This window comes from Lagenorhynchus albirostris, chromosome 6 (assembly GCF_949774975.1).
Source record: "Lagenorhynchus albirostris chromosome 6, mLagAlb1.1, whole genome shotgun sequence".
Lineage (NCBI taxonomy): Eukaryota > Metazoa > Chordata > Mammalia > Artiodactyla > Delphinidae > Lagenorhynchus > Lagenorhynchus albirostris.
In genome coordinates, this window is record NC_083100.1 from 104268974 (window position 1) to 104293519 (window position 24546).

At 41.2% G+C, this 24546-nt stretch overlaps 1 protein-coding gene across 1 annotated transcript in view; it reads right to left on the minus strand.

The window, feature by feature from the left end:
* SLC35F5 (solute carrier family 35 member F5) overlaps positions 1-19670 on the minus strand; it is a 67364-nt gene extending 47694 nt beyond the window's left edge. Inside the window, exons 1-4 of the mRNA XM_060153004.1 lie at positions 18848-19670; positions 17859-18071; positions 17078-17167; positions 8084-8207 (exon numbers count right to left, since the gene is read on the minus strand). Coding sequence (XP_060008987.1) covers positions 8084-8207; positions 17078-17157 — 204 coding nt within the window. The 5' untranslated portion in view covers positions 17158-17167; positions 17859-18071; positions 18848-19670. The remainder of the gene's footprint in view (positions 1-8083; positions 8208-17077; positions 17168-17858; positions 18072-18847) is intronic.
* Positions 19671-24546: the final 4876 nt, after the last annotated feature.

A 24546-nucleotide genomic window follows, 5' to 3' on the forward strand; every position in this document is an offset into this window, starting at 1 on the left:
TATTAGACACTAATCCCATTCATGATGGCTCCGCCCTCATGATTTAAAGAACTTCCCAAAGGCCCCACCTACTAATACCATCACATTGGGCTTTAGGATTTCAACATATGAATTTTGGGTGGACACAAACATTCAGACTATAGCACATCTCAAGTGTCCATCAACAAATGAATGCATGAACAAATCTGGTATATATATTTATATATAAAACAGAACAGTACTCAGCTGATTGAAGGAATTAAGTGCTGATTCATGCTACAACATAGATGTACCTCGAAAACATTATGCTAAGTCAAAGAAGTCAGACAAAAGGTCACATATTGTATGATTTCATTTACCTGAAATATGCAGAATAGGTAGATCCCTCGAGACAGAACAGAAATCGGTGGTTTCAGGGGCTCAGGGAGGAGAGAATTGGGAGCAACTGATCAATGGGTAGAGGGCGTCCTTTTGGGATGATGAAAATGTTTGGGAACTAGATGGGCGTGGTGACTGCACAACATTGTGCCACGGAACTGTTCCCGTTAAAATGGTTCATTTTATGTTATGTGAATTTTGCCTTAATTAAAAAAAATTGATGAGAGAGAGAAGGCTTGTATGTGAGCACAGGTATGAAGCATCTAGAGACTCCAGAAATCTTTGGAGGGGGCACAGGAGATCTTTCAGGGCATGAGACCCAGCATCACGTGTGTGCATGGGTGGGAGTACAAGCCAGTGAAACTAGAAGTAGAGCTGCTACTATGAACTTGGACCCACTTGAAAGCCTGGGCAAATTCAAGTTTCTAACAGTAGGTGCCAAGAATAACGTGCTTAACATGAGTTGTCCACGCTTAGTAGTTCACGTCATGGAAGCTCAATTTGTCCAGTCCCCATCTGACTTTTGAGAGCCCTTTGTCAGGCGGAGGCAGGATTATATGTTTTGGAGCCAGGAAAGAGCCCCTCTCTCCTTTGGTGAAATTAACTCATTCATGAAAAGATTCAGCCTACTGGTGCTCGGAACCCTAAGAAGAAAAGGAGATTTTTAATGCGTGGTGACCTAAAATAACTGAGCCTTTTCCTCAATAGCTAGCAACTCTCTGCTAGCCTGCTCACCACTTTAATTTGCCTGGTTTATTCCCAAGAGTGCTCAGTGGCTACAGGAACAAACATCTCACCTCTTTACCTTATTCCAAACCAAGCTAGAGAGTGCTTCCTGGGAAGTGATTCTATGGAAGGGGCCTTGCTTCCGTGGCCACAGTTAGGATTTCCCTGAGAAACCCTAAGATGACTCTGGGACCTTCGCTTCAGGCAAGACTCCAAGGGCCTCGTTTTTCTTCTGGAGCTCACAAAAGACGTAAGCAAAATTTATTCATAATGTAATAATTTAAAAATATTTAAAAGTGCCTTTGTATGCGCAGGACGGCCTTTAGAAAGTGTGCGATACAGGTTTGTACAGATGTATGTATATATATTATTTACTATACTAAATATTTTACACCATAGGTTCGTAACACTATAATTCTTAGTCATTCTGAGGAACAAAATATTCTAGAATTATAACTCAAATCATATTATAAGTCTGAAAAGGTATTGCTTCATATCATAGGCCCTCAAATGGCAATTGATCAAAAATTATTTATTGATGCTCTCGTATAGGACCATTGCTAGACAACGTGGGGAATATATTCATTGACTCCACAGATATTTCTTAAGTGCCTGCTATGCCCCATCCCCTATTCAAGACACTGGCCTGTCTTAGAATGACCTTAACTTCAAGGCACTGGAGATATAGCAATAAACAAAATAAATAAAGCCCTTATACTTTGGAGCTTATTTTCCAGAGGTGGGAGGTAGACAATAAATAAGCAAACAAAACCAAAAATAAGTAAATACAGATTGTGATAAGTGCTCTGAAGGAAATAAAAATGGAAATGTGATAGTAATTAGGAGAGACCAGTTTCCAATGGATCTCTTAAGGAAGGTCTCTCTAAGGAGGTAACTTTTGTTCGGAACGCTGAGATTGAACCAGTAATGTGAATAGCCGTGGGGTGAGCAACCCAATGGAGGAAACAATAGGTGGTTTAAGAAGGAAGACCTGGGCTTCCCTGGTGGCGCAGTGGTTGAGAGTCCGCCTGCCAATGCAGGGGACGTGGGTCCGTGTCCCGGTCTGGGAAGATCCCACATGCTGCGGAGCGGCTGGGCCCATGAGCCATGGCTGCTGAGCTTGCGTGTCCAGAGCCTGTGCTCCGCAATGGGAGAGGCCACAACAGTGAGAGGCCTGCGTACCGCAAAAGAAGGAAGACCAGGTGTGGCTGAGGCCTTGGTGTGCAAGAAGAGGTATAAGATGGGACTGAAGAGGTAAACACCAGCCAACACACAGAGTCCTGAGGCTCGTGGGAAAAGTTTGAATTTCCTTCTTAGTGTAATGGGAAGCCACTGATCAGTTTTAAGCAAGGGAGTGACAAAATTCTGGGTGACATATTTTAAAAAATTACTCTGGCTGCCATATGAAGAATGAATAGGAGGGTGGATACAGGGAAAACGGAGAAATTAAAAGGTTATTTTTGGAAGTCCTGAGGGAGATGACAGTGTCTTGGATTTGATAAGGAGTCAGGAAAATGTAGAGACATGGGCAGATTTGAGATAGGTTTTAGAAATAGAACTTCCTGATCAACTGGATGTGGTATTGACATGAAGAGCACTAAACATCCTCTTGACAGAGGAGACTGTGTCTTTAGTGCCTATAAGATTACCTTGAACATACATGTATTTGTTGAATCAATAAAACTTCCTGAACATGTAGAAATGTAGGAACCAAACAAGAAATACAGAATAGTGTTATCAAATCCTACTTTGTGTGTTACCTTTAAGAGCCACTAGTGAACATAAAAGATAAAACTAGTGGTCAGCTATTCCAGGTTGGGGGCAGGTGAGACAGAATAGGATTAATAAGTGACAAAGTGGAGCGGAGAATTGTCTCAGCTGGAAAATGGGGTGAGTCAAGAACCAACTAATGACAGGGTATAGCAACCAAAAAACTGCCTTGCAGGAGGTAGGGAGTAGACATCCTGTTGAAAATATCCTTAATTTGCCTTTTAAAAAGATACATTTAAAACTCTAGGTCGAAATCTTTTGAAGCAGTGAGCTATTTGCATATATGGATATTGTTAGGCTAGATTTTGAAAGCTAAACCTTGCGAAATTTAAAATACCCAACTTCCCTGGTGGTCCAGTGGCTAAGACTCCACTCTGCCGACGCAGGAGGGAACTAGATCCCACATGTCATAACTGAGTTCGCGTGCCGTAACTAAAGACCCCGCACGCTGCAACTAAAGATTCTGCATACTGCAACTATGACCCGGTGCAGCCAAACAAACAAACAAACAAATAAATAAATAAAATATTAATAGATAAATAAAATAAAATACCCAGAGTCTTGCTTCACCTTCCCAGGTCCTCGGTATTGTGCTTTCCAGGGTTTTGAACTGCAGTTCATTTAAGAATTAAGATATAAAATAGGCAATTTCTTTCTTTTTTTAAAAATTATTTTGGCCACACCATGCGACATGTGGGATCTCAGTTCCCTGACCAGGGATCGAACATGTGCCCCCTGCAATGGAAGCATGGAATCTTAACCACTGGACCACAAGGGAAATCCCAAAATAGGTAATTTCAAAATTAGAAATTTGTGGGTGGTGAGAAGACGAGGCAGCCAAAACTCTCAGAAAATCCTCATCTTAGAATGACCTTAACTTCAGCTTCCCCTCCTGCTAGGAGTTTGCCTATTAATGTCTCCTTGGAGCAGCTGTTATCACTGAAACAGTTAAGCCTTTCGAGGTCATTAAGTATGAGAGGGACACATGAACAAGGAAAATCTGAAAAATGTGGTTAGAGCCCACTAAACTTAGCATTCACATCTTAGCAAAGGTTAATTTTTATTTTTTTAGAGCAGTTTTAGGTTCACAACAAAGTTAAGGGGAAAGTACAGAGAATTTCCCTGTATCCCTCCCACCCAACTTCCCCCTCTACCAATGCCTCTCAGATTAAGACAGTATGTTCAATGTGGTGATTTTACATGTACACAGTTTTTCATGACTCTCTTGTCTGACAAAGACAAACAAGTTAAAAGACTGTTTTGCACAATGTACGTTTGTGGCAGCTAAGATAAGTTTCTGATAGTTCAGCATGATTACCCTTCAATTTTCCTTGAAGACCAAGTCGATCACTGCCCCACGGGCACCAAAAGCAGCTCCTCTGCTATTTCACACAGGCTTTCCTGTCGTTGGTGCGATGTGTCAGCTGCCTTCATTCTACCACCTTCCCTGCCAGACTTAAACTGTCCATGATCATTTTCCCTCAAGTAAATGAAAAGAATAAACCTTCTGAAACTAATTGCGTATCACACTGGATTTATCTGTCTGTGTCTTGTCATTGGTCAACTAGGGCTTTGAACTTTGACTGAAATGTAGTTTCATCATAAAGATTACATGGAGTCAACCCAACCCTTTCTCATGCAGCTCCTGGGAAAAACTGTAGTGGAGACAATTCAGTACAAACATGTAATAGTAGGGATAATTAAACAAATTAGCAGAAATCCAGTGCTTTGATTCATTAGTTTGCTCTTTATCACATACTTATTGTACTTTGAGCCAGATGTGGTGCTTGCCACACAATAGTAAATAAATCAGCAGTGGTCCCTATTCTTGAGGAGCTCTGTCTAATGTGGTTGTTCTCAATGGGCTGATTTTATCCCCCTGCAAAGAACATTTGGCAACATCTGGAGACATTTTTTGGTTGTTACAATAGGAAAGGCGCTACTGACCTCTAGCAGGTAGAGGCAAGGGAGGGTGCTAAACACCTTTAATACACAGGACAGCTCCATAACAAAGAGTGTCAATAGCTCCCCAAATAGCCACAGCCCAAAAAGTCAATAGTGCTGAGGTTGAGATACTTTAGTTTTATGAATGGAAACATGTTACAGATTTAATGAACAGTTTGTTTGGGATTGATATAGACATCTCAAACCTGCAAAGGGAAATAGGTCCAGCCAACATCAGAAGAAGGCACAAGGATGCACAGATGGTTTTGCTCACTGTGATGTTTTCAGATTCCAGTGCAATGATTCTCAATCTAAGGGCCAATGTAGAATTCCACATAGAGTCTTAAAAACTTTTGGTGACCAGTTTGTACTTCTACTAGGTATCCAGTAGAGAAATGTGGAGCCCAACAGAGAGTTGGGGCTAGCCCAGACCCTACAGTGCTCTTCTTTTCCCTTTCTTTTCTTTCTTTCTTTCTTTCTTTCTTCCTTCCTTCCTTCGTTCCTTTCTTTCTTTCTTTCCTTCCTTCCTTCTTTCTTTCTTTCTTTCTCTTTCTTTCTTTCCTTCCTTCCTTCCTTCTTTCTTTCTCTTTCTTTCCTTCCTTCCTTCCTTCCTTCCTTCTTTCTTTCTTTCTTTCCTTCTCTGCCTTCTTTCCTTCCTTCCTTTCTTTCTTCTCTAAATTCCTTGAGCATTTAGGTATCCAGTAGAGAAATGTAGAGCCCAACAGAGAGTTGGGCTAGCCCAGACCCTACAGTGTTCTTCTTTTCCCTTTCTTTTCTTTCTTTCTCTTCCTTTCTTTCTTTGTTTCTTTCTTTGTTTTTTCTTTCTTTCTTTCTTTCTTTCTCTTTCTTTCTTTCTTTCCTTCCTTCCTCCTTCCTTCCTTCCTTTCTTTCTTTTCTTCTCTGCCTTCTTTCCTTCCTTCGTTTCTTCTCTAAATTCCTCGAGCATTTAGATAACTCTATTTCACACTTTACTATGTATAGCTTTGAAGCTATAGTCTGATCATTTTATGAATGGAAATATTGTCTTCCCAAGAGATGACACAATGTGAAATTTCATCTCTACTTCTTTTTGTCCTCCTTGGCCTAATGTAATGCTAACCATTTAACAGGTGCTAAATAATTGGTTCTTAGTGACTTAAACAAAGGAAGGAAAGACTCATAAAAGCTTCAAATGTAGAGATAGGAAGAGAGAGGGGTATCAAATGTGTCATAAGATGACAACTAAGCACAATGCAGTGGATCAGACAGGAAAAACGCTATAAAGACTATTACTGGGACAACTGGTGCAATTTGAATATGGACTGTACATTAGACGGTATTATGGTATGAAAGTTAAACTTACCAAATTTGGTCATTGTTCTGTGTTCATGTAAGAGAGTGTCCTTGTTCATTGGAGATACATCAGGAAAGGGTAAAGGGTTAAGATATCTGCAACTTAAATGGTTCAACAACACAAATAATAGTAATACTAATGTATGTGTATGTGCACTTACATGTATATACAGATATAAACAGATGGTGACAAAGCAAATATGGTAGAGTGCTAAAACTAGACACTGGAGGAAGAGTGTGTTCACTGTATTGTTTTCAGCATTTTTTCTATAAATTTTTCAAAATAAAGAATTTACAATTTACATATATATAAAAAATACTGTGATGAATATTAATTTAGGCTGGGCAGTTGCTTGAATGCATACATCAAAGAACAGTGAAAGATACTTTCTTGGAAGTTACACCTTTGCCATCTGCTATAAGAGTGAAAGATACTTTCCTGGAAGTTACACCTTTGCCATCTGGCTACAGTGGAAAGAGCAAGGTTCAATTGTGAGATGGAATTAAGCCAGTTATAAGACGTGGCATGCTTTTCTGATTAGGCAACATATGCCAAAGCTACAGTTGGATGAAAGCCTGTAAAACTTGGATGGAGAGATTCTCTAGCTCCCTATTCCAGCTGAAGGGACAATGTCCAAATGCTTATTCCTACACTGTCAAGAAAAAATTTATTTTTCCATTCCCCTTGAACCTCTAACATGGTAGATCAATGGAAGAACATGGTCAAGGTAAATGTCAGAGGCCTAATTCTCTTTTTTCCATCCCTCACTTCAACTACTGGAAATATTCTGACTCCAGTCCAGTGCTAATTCTTTTAGACTACTAGTTTAATTTTTTTCTGCTATGGCGCTCCTAAATACCCTGCATTTCTCCAAAGGTTTCTACACCCCCAACACCTGAAACTCTAGAAACTCCATCATGATCTAGAGTGATTCCAGACTATTATATACTCTTATCATCTGCTAACAGTGAAGAAGTAAACAACATATCAGCCCCATTGCCCCAAGTTTGGAACATCCTTGATTGTTTGGTTTCTTGGATCATTCAACAAATATTTAATGAGTAGTACCAAACCTCCTCCTCTCCCAGCCTCTCACCATCTCAGGAAATGGACCTACCATTGCCCCTGGGGCCTGGAGCAGTGTTAACCTTGTTCACCTTTTTTTTTTTTTTTTTTTTGCGGTACGCGGCCTCTCACTGTTGTGGCCTCTCCCGTTGCGGAGCACAGGCTCCGGACGCGCAGGCTCAGCGGCCATGGCTCACGGGCCCAGCCGCTCCGCGGCATGTGGGATCTTCCCGGACCGGGGCACGAACCCACGTCCCCTGCATCGGCAGGCGGACTCTCAACCACTGCGCCACCAGGGAAGCCCCACCTCTTTTTTATATCCGCAAGGACATCCGCAAGTTCTGCCAGCTCCACATTCAAAATACGTCTTGAGTCCAGCCACTTCTCACACCCTCAGCCTAACCACCAGCACCTCTCACCTTGACAACCAAAATTGCCATCTTACGGAGCTGCTTCCACTCTTACCCCAGACAGTCTATTCTTCAAAAAGCCTTTTGAATGAACTTCTCAAAATAGAAATCAAATCATATCGCTTCCATTTTCAAAACCATTCCACCGTTCCCATCACACTGAATAATTCAAAGTTCTTATTGGGGCCTACAAGGCCCTAAATACTCTGACCCCTTCCTACCTCTCCTACTATTTACCACCTAGCTCACAAGATTCCAGCCACACTACCTTTTAGCTGTTCTTCCATCATCCCCTAGCGCTTCCTGCCTTCAGGCCTTTGTATTTGCCATTTCTTTCCCCTGGAGCACTATTCCTGAAGTGTTCCAAGTCACCTCCTCAGAGATTTTCCCCAATCCATGCAATCTAAAAGTATTCCCCACGCTACCCCACCATCACTTTTCATTCTTCTTAGTATATACTTTTTTTCATAGCACTTACCATGAACTGAAAATACAGTATATATTTATGCATTTGTTTGTCTTCCATCAGAATATCAGCTCCATGAGTGCAGGAACTTTTTGTGTCTTGTTCACCACTGCATCCCCAGCCTCTAGATAAGGGTCTAAAGCAGAGAAGGAGCAAAATCAATATTTCTTGATGGAATGAATGCATAACTAATGCTCTCTGACCAATTTTCGAGACAAAGCTCCCTGTTCCAGAGTAGCTAGCCTACAGTTAATGTTGTTGGAACCACTGTCCTCAGAATTCTTGCTGTTAACTCTTCCCTTGTCCTCCTGGGAGCTCTTTTTTTAAAAATTTTATTGGAGTATAGTTGATTTACAATCCTTGGAGCTCTTAAAGGCCAGGAATAGGGGCTTCCCTGGTGGTGCAGTGATTGAGAGTCCGCCTGCCGATGCAGGGAACATGGGTTTGTGCCCCAGTCCGGGAAGATCCCACATGCCATGGAGCGGCTGGGCCCGTGAGCCATGGCTGCTAACCCTGCGCGTCCGGAGCCTGTGCTCTGCAACGGGAGAGGCCACAACAGTGAGAGGCCCGCGTAACACACACACACACACACAAAAAAGCCAGGAATAGGAGAAGGTAGAAAAAGACAGTAACAGTGTGGAAAAGATCCATTCACTTTTCAGGTTTGGCATTACACATTGGTAGTAGAGTAGGTGCCCACGTACTGATAGGAAAGGCCACTGTGACAAAAAATACCTTCTCTACTAGACTATTACATATCCTGAAATTCTACTCTTAAGGATTAAATTATCAAGTCATCAACATCAAGGTGTTGATTCTTCTTCCATTATTCAGACCATTAACAAATTCTTAATAAAAGATGTTCTTCTCTATCCTCCATGCCTAGCACATGACTTGCACGTGTATATATTCAGTAAATATCGAATAAATGAACAGACTCTCCTTGAGTTTACTGCCTCATTTTCCTTGCCATGCACTTGTCCCTATTCTGCATGTCTTTCCTTTACCACTTCAAACTCTGATAGTTCCTTTCTAACTTTAATTATACACCTGGATTTTTTTCCAGAAATAAATACGCTAGCTACTGGTTAACAGCAAAGTCCTTGGCATCTGAGATGAAGGGCACAGATGCTTTTCTGAAACCTAATCACTTCAGCCTACCGCTCAAACTTGCCAAGGGACTGATTCTGGCCCACGTGTTCCAAAGGTACCTGCCTGCCTTCCCACCCTGAGCCCCTCATTGCGAGGTGGCTAGCCTCCCCACTGTCCTCTGTGTCATTTTTACTCTCACCTTTATAACTGCTTACGTGTTCCTCCACCCTCTGCTTCCTTCAGCCCATGGAAGTAGCATTCATTCTTCAGGGTTTGGATCAAAGAACATCTCAGACCATGCTAAGCTAATTAGTCTCGCTTTCCTCTGAAATCCTATAGCAATAAGTATTAGTACCACTTGGTTTTTTGTTGTTGTTTTTTAAGTTTATTTATTTATTTATTTATTTATGGCTGTGTTGGGTCTTCATTTCTGTGTGAGGGCTTTCTCTAGTTGTGGCGAGCGGGGGCCACTTTTCATCGCGGTGCGCGGGCCTCTCACTGTCACGGCCTCTCTTGTTGCGGAGCACAGGCTCCGGACGCGCAGGCTCAGCGGCCATGGCTCATGGGACCAGCCGCTCCGCGGCATGTGGGATCCTCCCGGACCAGGCCTCAAACCCATGTTCCCTGCATCGGCAGGCGGACTCTCAACCACTGCGCCACCAGGGAAGCCCAGTACCACTTGTTTGAACACATAATTACATATTATCCTGGATCACAATCTAATTCTTCCTGCATTTATCTTGTTTCTCCAGTTTGATTGTATAATCAGGGAACATATTTTATTTTTCTCCTGTATGTCTTCTAAATTTCACACAGAGCCCAGCTGGTTGCTTTTACACAATGCTAGAGCTCAGTTAGTACTTGCTGAATTGCATAGCGTATGAATTAAATACATTTACCACAGGAGAAATGTAACTGCTCTCTAAATGGTTTGGATAAAGTCAAAGATGAATTCCAGGTCTTAGCATTAATAACAAGATGTCCCATCCTAGATCCCTGTTTCAAGACTGAAGGGCATATGAAGGCTCATAAGACATGATGGTGCCCTTCCTCCCTCATTCTCCTGAAGTCAGCCCTCACCAAATGCTGCTTGGCTTCCTTTTCTGAAATACAGGGAAAAAAAATCTCACCACCATATTAAATAATTTGAATCTTTAAAGCATGTTTTTTACATAACTCATCCTGGTAACAAAATTATTTAATCTTTCAACTAAAAACAAACTCCAGATATATTAAAAATTAAGTTGACCTTCCATCACTGGAACTGTCTATCCATCATGAAATTAAATGTTGAATGCTTCATTTCAGCTCTGGAGAATCTCATCCCACCAGAAGAAAGCTATTAAAGATCACTTGGTCAGGGCTTCCCTGGTGGCGCAGTGGTTGAGAGTCCGCCTGCCAATGCAGGGAACACGGGTTCGTGCCCCGGTCTGGGAAGATCCCACCTGCCGCGGAGCGGCTGGGCCTGTAAGCCATGGCCGCTGAGCCTGCGCGTCCTGAGCCTGTGCTCCGCAACGGGAGGGGCCGCAGCAGTGAGAGGCCCGCCTAACACACACACACACACACACAAAAGATTACTTGGTCACATCAAAAAGAGTCAAGAGCAACTTCACAAAGTTCCTACTAACAAAAGATGGGATAATTTCAGCAAAATCAGAATAGTAATTGCATAAATTTTGATTTACCAAACGTGTTTGAAATCCATAACTTAGTTTTTTAAAATCTTATAAAGTTCATTTGTTACCTTATGAAAATGCCAAGTGTCAGATGTGGAAAGAAACTTATGGTTACCAAGGGGGAGATGGGGAGGGGTGAGGGATAAACTGGGAGATTGGGACTGTCCTATACACGCTACTATATATATCAATAAAAGAGGTAACTAATAAGGACCTACTGTATAGCACAGGGAACTCTACTCAATACTTTGTAATGACCTATATGGGAACAGAATCTAAAAAAGAGCAGATATATGTTTAGGCATAACTGACTCACTTTGCTATACAGCAGAAACTAACACAATATTGTAAATCCACTGTACTCCAGTAAAAAAAATTAATTAAAAAAAATGCCAAGTGTCAACTAATTTATTTGAAAAACTGGTACATTTCTTTTTACAGAAATATTCTGGCTAATTAATAAAGGAAGAATAATAATGGAATATCACCCTGATAGATTGTATTATTGACCCAATTATTCACTCCTTCTAGAATCCACACCCTTTTCTCTGTAACTTTGCAATGCCCTCCTGTTGAGCTACCAGGTGTCAAGTTGATAGATTAGGACAACAGCCAAACGGAAGACAACAATTAAGGCTTTTTCATTCATAGTAAGTCCCCTACATACGAATGAGTTCCATTCTGAGAGCTCCGTTCATTAAGTCCAATTTGTTCCTTAAGTCTGACAAAGTTAGCTTAGGTTCCCAACAAACACAATCAGCTATATAGTACTGTACAGTAATAGGTTTATAATACTTTTCACACAATTAATACATAAAAAACAAACAAGAAATAAACAAAACATTTTTAATCTTACAGTACAGTACCATGAAAAGTACAGTACAGTACCAGCTATATCACTGCTGCTTTTACAATTGCTTCCGGACATCCTGGGCTTGAAATAAAGAAACTGCACTGCTGTACTCTATACAGTGCTGTACTCTATACTCTATACAGTAAAGTACACAAAAGCACAACCACTTGTAGAGGATGCACGCATGTGACAGTGGATGCCAGAAACATGAACTGACTTACGTGATTAGACATGGGAATGCACGTTTGTTCTTTAAAAGTTCACATCTTGAAGGTTCGTATGTAGGGGACTTAACTGTACTGCAGAAATGTAGGTAAGAGGCAAAAGAGAAAGGAACCAACTCCCCAGTGTTCCAGTTTTCCCCGTGGAATGACACTGGACTAGGGTCAGTTGAATGCCTTGCAGAGAGGGAGAATCATCTCACTTCTGAGAATCCCTGAACTTCTGGCCTTTTTTTGTGGATCCAGGGACTGGAAGGAAAGAAAGAAAGAAGGGCTCAGAGGGCAAAAGTCCTAAGTCCAAGTGGAGACAAATGCCTCAGTCAAGGCCCCAATTCGGGGGTCTTGGAGGATACACCTGGGAAGAGCCTCGCTGAGGTCCCCAATGAAAAGAACTCTGAATGGAGGTACTTGGGCCAGGAATGTCACCATGTGTGAGAACATGACTGGTGCGGGGAGGGGGGCCTGGATCCTCAACTGTACCTCCAGAGATTGTCGTGGACTTTGTACCAAGTCTGGCGTGAGGAGGGCATCTTCTCCCCCTGAGGTCTGCCAGGCAAAGCCTTGTAGTGGCCTATGGTCAGGCCTGAAACGTCATACACGACCCACTGGAGGCAGGACTACTACCTCTTGACTTGGGACTTGGGGCATATGACTCGCTGTGGTGAACAAGATGAGGTGAAAGTGGTGGTAAATAAGCTAAATAAATACTTATTATCATGTGCTACTGAGATTGTTTGATCCTTTCTCATATAGTAATATCAATAGCTAACTGATACAGTATCCATTTTGCAACCCAAAATGGGTTAATTAATGGGTCTAGGCAGTGATTGCCAATGTTAAAACGAGACAACCAGATATGATGTGCCTCCTGATAAAAGTATACAATGCCACCCATGAAACAGCCTTGCCACAAATCAGAGCTGAAACTGATCAGACCTCTAGATCCAACTACCAATTTACAGAAAACACAAGTGATGGGAGGACATATTAAACAATACTGAAGTCCAGACTGTGGGAAAGTGATGAGAAAAATCCAGTTTCTTAAACAAATAATTTGAAAGGGGGAAAAAAAGAGGAAGGAAGGAAATCAATAGATTGAATGAGATTTAGAGACATAAAAATCAATTGCCCTGTATAAACCTTATTTAGATCCTGGTTAAAACAAAAGCTTAAGAAATTATGAGACAATAAAGATGATTTATTATTTGAATGCTGGATATTTGATATTTCAGCAAATGATTGCTAGTTATTTCAGAAGTGATAACGGTTTTGTGGTTATTCCATTTTATCTATTGCAGCAAACAGTGGCTTGAAGGGGCAACCATTCTATTAAATCTTTCAACTTTGTAGGTCAGGAATCTGAGCAGGGCTCAGCTGTGTGAGTTGTCTGCTCCATGTGGTACCATCTGAGGTCAAGCACTGGTATTCAGTTGGCAGATGGGCAAATCTAGAGGGTCCAAAGTGATTTTATTCCTATATCTGGTGCTTGAAGAGGAAGAATGAAAGGTTGGATTCTTGAGACTTTTGACCAGCGCACCTGTGTGTTCACTGGCTGTTCATTGTGGAGGTTTCAAAGTTGTCAGACTTTACCTAGCAGCTCAGGTCCCAAGAGACCCAGACAGAAGCTTCAAAGCTTCTTAAGGCCTAACCTTGGAAATGCCAGACTGACACTTCTGCCACATTCTACTGGTCAAGCTAATCTCTATGGCTGAGATTCAAGGTGCAGGGACTTAGATTCCACCTCTCAACGGACAGAGTGGTTAAAAAATGTGGGACCATCTATAGTCTACCACAGCAATTATGTTTTTAATAGGAGATGCCTTATTTTTAGACATATATACCAAAGGATTTATAGATGAAAGGTATGCTGTCTGGGATTTACTTCAAAATAATTGGGGTGAGGAGAGGATAAGGGTATTGATGAAATAGGATAAGCCATGAATATATAATTATTGGAGCTGCATGACAGCTATGTGGGGTTCACTGTATTATTCTATCTTCATATATGTTTGAAATTGTCCATAAAAAGAAAGGTATCTTATTTTTTTCAAACAGTATTTTTTTTTTTTTTTTTGGGCCGTGCTGCCCAGCTTGTGGGATCTTAGTTCCCTGACCAGGGATTGAACCCGGGCCCTCAGCAGTGAAAGCGTGGAGTCCTAACCACTGGACCACCAGGGAATTCCCAAAAGAAAGTTATTTTTAAAAGTTTAAGTTTTCCTTTAACTGAAAGCTACGTAATAATAAAATAAAAGATCACTGGAAACACCTCTGTACTATGCATTTGGTGTATCTTTACTGATATTAAATATTGAGAAAACCTATATAAATTACTATTACGGATAGGAACTCAGGTATTTGGAATTTGAAGGAGAAAGTTTATTTCCTTAGATTACTGTTGTACAATTGTATGTATGATGTGAATTCACAGATGTCTTATATTTGAAATACTGTCAATAATTTTAGCGGTCTGTAAAGAGCTTTCAATACCTAGTACAGCACAAACTTTTAAAAGTTTACTTTTAAATAGTTATAGTGGCAAAATCCTTCCAGGAAAACGGTCAACTACTTTTCAGTTAAAAATTAACATGCTTTAGTAACTACCTTTTCCCTTTAGGCGTAATACTGTGACTGAATTTTTTCCTTCCATTTAGATCTGTTGCTTAAAAACTCTCTAACGCCAGCACAACTCAATGAATAACTAAAGGAAAACAAGAAGTGCATGACATCTGAATGTGTAAAAGGTACCTAGGATTTTCCATTTCCCAAACTCTGCATTACTTATTTTCGTAGTTACTAGGTCTATTATTGAACAATCTGCAACCCTTAATAATCAGATTCCTCCTGATCTCTCTTTATATATAAAAACATAGAGGCCAGGCCACTAACATTGACATTACTAACTATATGGCCAAAACTCTATAACTACCAAGTTGTTAACTGTGCCTTACGGAGGATCCCAAATCCACACAGTACCTGTACAATAAGACTTGATGCCAAGATTGATTGCTGGAAGTTCAGCCTCATTTGACAAATATTAAGGCTGGAAGTTCAGCCTCATTTGACAAATATGCAGTGATTCTGAAGAAGTAATGCTTGAGGAAAAGGCAAATGGGTTTGACATTTGTACCATGTTTGCATGAATGACTTTCCCTCTCCATCCCAAAACTACCAAGGGCCTTCGTGGAAGATTCTCCCTTCTGCAATGCTCCCACATAATCCTGAAGTAGGAAAACTAAAGAATGAATTAGAACTCATAGTCATGGGACCCTGGGGAAGACACATTCTTTCTGTGCCTCGGTTTCATCATCTATATGATAAAGATTACAATTTCTGTCCCATCTACCACGCAAAACTATTAGGACCATCAACTTCTACAATGTTCTCTGAAACAACTTTGGAACCTTATAGCTCTCTGCGAGAGAATTACTACTATTCTACATACATGAAAAAAAAATTTAAGGAAATCTAGAGTTATTTTATTCAAAAAGAAATTTTCGTTTCCAATCCTTTTAGTATTCTCCACCATTTTTTTTCCTTTAGAGAATCAGATGCCATCTTTTTTTTTTTTTTTTTTTTTTTTTTTTTTGCGGTATGCGGGCCTCTCACTGTTGTGGCCTCTCCCATTGCGGAGCACAGGGTCCGGACGCGCAGGCTCAGCGGCCATGGCTTACAGGCCTAGTCGGTCCGCAGCATGTGGGATCTTCCCGGACTGGGGCACGAACCCGTGTCCCCTGCATCGGCAGGCGGACTCTCAACCACTGCGCCACCAGGGAAGCCCCAGATGCCATCATTTTTAAAAATAGGAAAAATATTTAAATCACATAGACATGGAAGTGACCACTGGTCACCTCTCTCCTTTTTCCATTCCAATAGAACCAAGACTTTATTCACAGTGACAAAGTGCCCAGCTAAAAGATTGTATTTCCTGTCCCATATTACAGCTAGTTATGATATTGTGACTATGCCGAACACTGTGACAGATTATTTAGAGATTTGGAGGCAAACATGAAAACCATCAATTCAAAGAGTAGAAATCACCCCTCAACTCTCTCTTCACCATGTGTCTCTCTGCTAGGTTTATTTTTCTGTGTAAACACCAAACTTTCTCCAAAGTGCTCTCAGCCAGCCATCAAACGTGGAAAAACCTGAAGGGCTCTTTCGTATTAAAGTGTTAATAGCTTATAGTAATTCAATGTTCGAACTTCTTTAAGGGCAGTTGAATTTAATACAATTCCCCAAACAAAAGAAAGACTAAGATAACTCAATCACCATATACCATAATAAAAATGTGATAATGTCTAAAACTGATAAATGAAGAAACAGTAGTATGAACTGTAACAAACAAAAGAAACAGCTAAAAGATTACAAGCACGGAATGAAGAGTGCTGAGGTAGAGGCAGAGTCCTATTGTTTTTCTTAAGGAACAGATCATTTCTACACTGTTCTAATTATTTTGTTGATGTTGTTAAATTTATTTATATTATTTATTTAATTTTGGCTGCCTTGGGTCTTCGTTGCTGTGTGCGGGCTTTCTCCAGTTGCTGCAAGCGGGGGCTACTCTTCGTTGCAGTGCACGGGCTTCTCACTGCGGTGGCTTCTCTCATTGCAGAGCACAGGCTCTAGGTGCTCAGGTTTCAGTAGTTGTGGCACGTGGGCTCATTAGTTGTGGCACATGGGCTCAGTAGTTGTGGCTCGCGGGCTCTAGAGCGCAGGCTCAGTAGTTTTGGTGCATGGGCTTAGTTGCTCCGTGGCATGTGGGATCTGCCAGACCAGGGATTGAACCTGTGTCCCCTGCATTGGCAGGCGGATTCTTTTTTTTTTTAATTTAATTTAATTTTTTATACATCAGGTTCTTATTAGTTAGCTATTTTATACACATCAGTGTGTACATGTCAATCCCAATCTCCCAATTCATCCCACCACCACCTCCGCCACCACGCCACTTTCCCCGCTTGGTGTGTCCGTACGATTGTTCTCTACATCCGCGTCTCTATTTGGCAGGCGGATTCTTAACCACCGCGCCACCAGGGAAGTCCTCTATACTATTCTAAACCTTTAAGCCTTTGCTACTTCTGCTAACCATTTTTAAAAAGGCATGTGTAGATATTAAATTGAAGAGAAGTTGGAAGCCATTGTGTAACAAGAGTTCAAACACTATGAATACTTGCCAGGATCCTGGTTCCTTCTGAGCAGAGGGACTTCTAGGTAGTTCCTTGAATATATCTTGACTTGCTCTTGTGTCATGTGACCACAGATGAAACAAAACAAAAATTGGTTCGCTGACCAAAGGCAACCAGTTTATGTAGGTTGAGGAGGTCTTGCCTCAAAATCAATTCAACTAGGACAATCTATATTGGAGGGTGACTAATGAACCCAAATAGATCCTCTCTTAGGAAGATATGAATGCAAAAGAAAGAGCACTTGGAAGGAGTGGAAAGAGAGAACAGTAGAAAAGGAGGCCAAGCCGAGCGAGACATTCAGAAAGAAAAGCTAAATTGCAATCATGCTGGAGTGGCAAGAAAGAGCAGGGGCAGTGCGCCTGCTTCCGAGGTGGCCACGAGCTCACTGGGCAACACAATTACTGCTGAATGCTGAAGGACAGTTCTGCATGGATGGGGTCAGTACATGCAACTGCCCAGAGGTCTCCTTTGTTGCCTGTGTTGCATAATTTTGTAAACTTATTTCAAACGTCTCTTATCTGAGACACGTTTGTTCCTTCCAACATGTAACAGATTGTGGGATGTGGTCGTGTGCTGCAAGATGGATCTCTCCCCACCCCTGACACCATCTTTTCAGGAATACAGCCTTCACTTCTCTAATTACAGGAGTATTGAAGGCTGACATCTCTCAGCTGAATCACTGGAGAACTGCCTCACTCAAGGTCACTGCCCTGGAAGCAGCCCTCATCTAAAGATGCAGTGGGAGGGGGATGAGAGTGAAGGCACCCTTGCTTCCATCGGGACAATTTATAGGTCCAGAGCTCCACAAGCTATCAGTTGAGTCCTTTGTTGGGACTGGACAACGATTCGTCTTCTCCTTCTGCTTCTTCACTCCACCATAGGTATTAATACTAAGAGCACTCCCCTCTCCCCCACCATAAACGTCCTACATGCAAATCTCAGATTACCAATGGATGTCTGTTTCTCTGGGAACACAACCTAAAACAAAGGACACGTTGGTTCTTAGGCCAAGGCTTGTTTCTGTCACCCTTCTACCAACATCTCTGAAAGTTCCTACCAGGCTTAAGTTAACAGCTGTCAAGCTCCTCTTCCCAAATGCAAGTCAGTCATCAGCACTAATGAGTCCAGCCAGCTCAACCTCAATAATGTCCACCAGTACAGCCATGGGAAATATCTCCAGGGACAGGCAATGGCTCATAACCGCAGCCACAACCTTCTCAGCTGCCTTTGCCAGGGTACATTGAGCCTGTAGTATCACTGGCCAGATAGAGACAGTGAAGGTATAACTGCAGCAGGGCATAGAAACCAATGCTTCAGTCCACGGATACAAGGATGCCCTTCTAGAGTGGATGTGGCCATCAGACAAGATGTCTTGGCAAAGATGGCTTTATGTGAGTCAGAAGCCTGCGTTTTGTTTCAGGCTGTTTTAGGTTGTCATCTTCATGGAGATGTCTTTAATACTTGCAGCAAAAGCTCAAGCTTGAGAGACTCAGCTGCTACAACCTAAGAGTGGCAGACTGGCCACTCATTATGACCATGTGGACAACCTACTATTATGGAAATCCGGCTGCATTCAAAATGTCTGTGCCAATGTGATATATTTAAAGGTAAGTCAAGAACTTCATCTCAGCCCTAACCAGCAAACCTTAACAGTGATGGAATTAAGTAAAACACATTGACTTTGTGTTGTGAATGAATATCAGGGCACAAAATGAGGTGTCTAAGAAATACCACATTTCTTTAAACAAACTTACTTGTCACTATGAACCTTTAGTCTACCAGCCTGGTAAGAATGCAACTTCAATGACCTTCGGGACTTATCTTCCAAGGAAAGTTGTGCAAAGGTCCTGGGGCTGACATAGCGAAATACTAGTTACTGTTGCTTCACCCATCTCACAAACCACACTCATGTCCTGTGGCTCTTCTGAGTCAATCCTTCCTACCCAAGTACTCACAAAACCATTCCTGTGCTCTCCCAGTGCCACTGCAAGGGAGCAAGGCCAGGGTATCCACAGCTCAGGGTTGCAAATAGGTTTCAGTGCCTCAGGGAACATTTTCTCCCCGCCTTAGGACATCTCAAAGAAATGCCTCTCCCTTTCTCCTCAAGGAAACCTAGCAGAAGCCCTTCAGAGCTCCTCAGCCCTAGGAGTTAGGTTTCTTCTAACCCCACAGGATCCCTTGGCCTTAGGCTATTCCTGCTTTCAGCCCAGTCATGAGCCCTGAGGCAGAGAATGGCAAAACCTGATGAAAATGAGGGGGAAGAGAAAATGCTGGAAGAACAAACAGAATTTAGTAATTCAGGAAATTATCCTGCTACCTTCCAATGGCTTTCCCTCTCACTGAGCAAACAACTGGAAGTCCCTACTGTGGCCTATAAGTCCAATACGACTTGATCTCCTGCTCCCCCTTGGACGCCGGCTCTTCCCTTGCACTGCTCATAATTCCACTGTAGTCACACTGTGCTTATTTACGCTCCTTGGACTTGCCGACCCCTCTCATCAGAGCCTTGTGGCAGCCAGCCTCCAGGATGATCCCCAATGATCTCCATCTGATGGTATTCATGTCCTTACAGAGTCCCCTTCTATGCTGGATGGGAGTGACCTGTGAAACAATCAGATTTTGCAGAGATGATGATGTGTAACTTCTGAGCTGTGTCTATAAGACATGTGGTTTCTACCTTGCCCCATTTTGGACTCTCTGCTCTGGGAGCAGCCAGCCAGCCACTGTGTCATGAGGACACTCAAGCAGCCCATGGAGAGGTCCACGTGGGTAGATACTGAGGCCTCCTGCCAACGACCAGCATCAAGGGGTTAAACCATTTTGGGACTGAGTCCTCCAGCCCCTGTCAAGCCTTCAGAGACTATAGGCCTGTTTAACATCTTGACTGCAACCTCTTAAGAGATTCTAAGCCAGAGCCACCCAGTTAAGTCACTTCCAAATTTGGCCCACAGAAACTATGAGATAATCAATATCTATTGTTATTTTAAGCTGCTAAGTTTTGGGATAACTTGTTTTGCAGCAATAGATAGATAGTACAGGCCCTTGACATGCCTTCCTCAGAAAACTTGATCTCAAAATTCCTACATGTCTTCTATACTCCCTTAATACTGCTCTAATATCTCCTTGTAAGAAGGCCTGCTCTGACCGCCTATGTAAAAACAGCACCCTCCCCCCACTACGACATCATGCTTGGTCCCCATTTCTCTGCTTTATTTTCCTTCATTGGTCTTTATAACCACCTGACATATTATATGTTTATTTGTTTACTATCTGTACCCCCATGCTCAAATGTAGGCTCCCTGAGAACAGGGATTTGTTTTGTTCACTGCTGTATCTCCAAGGTTGAGAACAGTGTCTGTCCCATGGTAGGCATTCAGTAAATATTTCTTGAAGGGAGGAAGGAAATTAAAAGTCAGCAAAGGGTCATGATGAAATCATGCAGTCAGGCTGAGGATATGAGACTCAACGCATACCTTGAAGACAAAAATAACAGATAGTTTTGGGGGTGGTATCTTCCAGCTCTGGTCCAGGCAATTAAATCAAAGAGAGGGATGCAAAATTATAGTTTGTAGGAGAACAAGGAAGGACTGAAAAGATAGGAAAGGTTGAATCTATGAGGGAACACCACAAATGCCAAGCCAAGGAGCTTCACGGCATCTTTCAAAATCACAAAGCATGAAACATGATTCTAAACAAATCATAAAACTAATTTAAGAAATCAAAGAGTTTGGACTTCCCCCGTGGCACAGTGGTTAAGAATCCGCCTGCCAATGCAGGGGACACAGGTTCAATCCCTGGTCTGGGAAGATCCCACATGCCGCGGTGCAACTAAGCTTGTGCGTCACAACTACTGAGCCTGTGCTCTAGGGCCCGTGAGCCACAGCTACTGAAGCCCGTGCACCTCAGAGACCAAGTGCCGCAACTACTGAGCCCACGTGCTGCAACTACTGAAGCCCGCGCCCCTAGAGGCTGTGCTCTGCAACAAAAGAAGCCATTGCGATGAGCAGCCCGCGCACAGCAATGAAGAGTAGCCCCTGCTCGCCACAACTAGAGAAAGCCTGCGCGCAGCAATGAAGACCCAACACAGCCAAAAAAAAAGAAAAAAGAAATCAAAGAGCTCGATACAAAGCCAAAGGATTTTATAGTGTTAATGTGCTCTTGTTACACATTTCTCCTGTGTGTAATTACTTATTAATAATCATTGGAAGATTTTAAGCATTTAAAATCGAAAAGGTTATCCCATCTCAAGTAACATTTAAGATAAGTCCAGATGGAAGTTCGTGCTTTCAGGAATCCTGTGGGCAGCCAAAACACAATCTTTGTAAAAGGATTTTGTCTGATACCTATCAGAGCTTAACCCTGAATTAACAACAGACAAGGATTTGAGTAGAGGTGGCTATTTTCTGGAATACATGTGAAGGGGTCATTTATGTGTATCATGAGCTTCTTTTATTTAAAGTGCCAGAAATAAAATATTTTTTGAAGGGGAAAGAATCAGAGGCTGGCAACCAGGGCAAGAAGTTGAAAAGAGGTTTTTTTTTTAACATCTTGGCACATACTCTGGGATAGGGCTTTTTAATTTTCTAATCTATGTATTTATCTTAAAATGCATTAAAATAGTTCAGTGTATTCTATCTCACCTCATTTCCATTTACCTTTCTTTATCTCCCTTATTCTGACCACTGCCTATTTATATTTACTGAGTTTGCTGGTCCATGGCTGCTTAGCATATTTGTTGAAGATCTGAAAGCAATGATTTGACGCTTGCTCCATTAGTAATATTTTAATACCAGCTCCACGTTTTCCAAATGGGCTCAACTCTTGTCTTTATCTCCTGTTTAATGTTTGGGAAGTAACCCTATTGAATATTTTCTTATCAGAGCTCCCTTTGCTTTCAATGAAGCAAGTACGAATGCCTATTTCACTGTCTGTTTCACACCTTCTATAAAACACTGTTTTTGCTCAAAAAACAATAAATGTAAAAATGGTGAACAAAGCACTCAATGAATAGCATGCTCTTTAACGCGTATATATTACTACTTGCTGTAAAATAACTCAGAATCATGCTTTGAACTTATGTAGCTCCTTCCCTTTGACACACTTATCAATGTTTGTCTCTTGAAATTGTACTCCTACAAGTCTTCCTATGTAAACAGAATATGGTGAAGATAATACCTAGGGAAAGAAGGTATGGTATTGCAAGTTCTATGAAAATCTCACTGGATCTCCTACAAGGACATTTTTGGGATTATTTAATGATCCTCCGGGCAGACTGCTTCACTTTCACTTAACGTGAAAGGAAGAAAAATATAAAGCCATTCATTTTACTGCAAGATGACCTAAATATATCATTGTGAAGGAATGGGTTGTCTTCTTGAAGAAGACAAAAGGAAACACATCTATGAAATCTAAGGACAGCCTTCATGGTTGTTCAGTGGACCTGCAAATTCACCTACCTGAGGATTATTCTAAGCAGTACAGCAGATCAATAAACTGAATGTTGTCAGATGAAAAGTCTTCTGAGTGCATGATTAATTATTTTAACTAGGCAGTTAACATCTTTTCATTATCACATAAATGTACTATATTGAAAATCTGACAGTATGGTATTGAGTGGGAAGGCCTTCTTAAGTATAAAATTGGCATTAAAAAAAGCTGTCATATATTTGCAAATATGCAGGTGGAAAGCCTTTAGAGAACTTAAATTGCCCTAATTAAAATTAAAGATTTCAGCTTCAGTGTGTACCTGGGAATGCCATTGTTAATGACTGCAATTGGTCTCTTCTGTTGATGTAGTCAGCATTTCTTATATTTTATGAGCCTGCTCTATTGTTCTACCGAAAAAGGTTATCCTTTTTCGCCACTGTGGCAGCAATCCTTGACTACACTGTGAAGATTCCCTTGTAGACCATGTGACTGAGTTCAATGGACTGTGAAGTTATACCTCCATCACGCTTTCTCTTTTCCCTATGTCCCCACCAGATGGGTATAACAATGGTGAAGCACAAGAAAATTCCCAGACACAAGATGCAAGAGTCCAAATCCCTAAATCACCCCATGAAGGAAAGCCATCCTCAACCAGGAACCCTTCATTGAACAGCTATATCGGCAAAAAATAAATTTTTATTATGTTAAGCCATTACAATTTTAGGTTTTATTTATTATAGCAGCTAGTTATTTCAATATAGTTACCTAAGATAAGTAATATTCCACCTTACTAGGAGAAACACATACACATATACACACACATTATATACACACAAACCAAAATATATACAAATACACATACACAATTTTCATTTCTTTCTTTTTTTTTTTTTTTGCGGTACATGGGCCTCTCACTGTTGTGACCTCTCCCGTTGCGGAGCACAGGCTCCGGACGCGCAGGCTCAGCGGCCATGGCTCACGGGCCCAGCTGCTCCGCGGCATGTGGGATCTTCCCGGACCGGGGCACGAACCCGCGTCCCCTGCATTGGCAGGCAGACTCTCAACCACTGCGCCACCAGGGAAGCCTCATTTCTTTTTTATATTGCTAATGGGAATATAAAATTCCACAACCCTTCTGGAATACAATTTGATGGCATTTATCAAAACCCTTAATTATGTACTACCTATTCATGTTTAATTATGTGATTACCTTGACCTATTTCAAGGAATTTGTACTGAGTAAATAGTGTGCAAAGATTTAGCTCCAATGATATTGTGTGGTATTTTTTTTATATTAGCAAAATATTGTAGGCCACAAAAATATCCATGCTAATGAATGATTTAAATAAATTGTGGTACTTTAGACAATGGAGTATTTTAGACAATTAAAATAATATTATAGAAAATTACCTAGAGATTATCATACTAAGTGAAGTAACTCAGACAAATATCATATGATATCACTTATATGTGGAATCTAAAAATATGATACAAATGAACTTACTCACAAAACAGAAACAGACTCACAAACTTAGAAAACAAACTCATGATTACCAAAGGGAAAAGATGGGGGGGGAGGGATAAATTAGGAGTTTGGGATTAACAGATACACACTACTATATATAAAATAGATAATCAACAAGGACCTACTGCATAGCACAGGGAACTCTACTCAATATTCTGTAATAAGCTATATGGGAAAAGAATCTGAAAAAGAATGGATATATGTATAACTGAATCACTTTGCTGTACACCTGAAACTGACACAACATTGTAAATCAACTATACCCCAATATAAAATAAAGATTAAATTAAATGAAAAAAAAATCATGACATAGGATAGTGGTAATAGTACACTGCTAAGTGAAAACAGCAAGTGATAATATAACGTATATAGCTTGGTTCTAATTATTATTTTTAATGTGTATCTTTGTGTGTGTATATCCAAAAAAATCCCCCCAAAACAGAAAAGAAATACAGTAAAATATAGCCAGTATTTATATCAAGGTAGTGGGACTAAATGTGA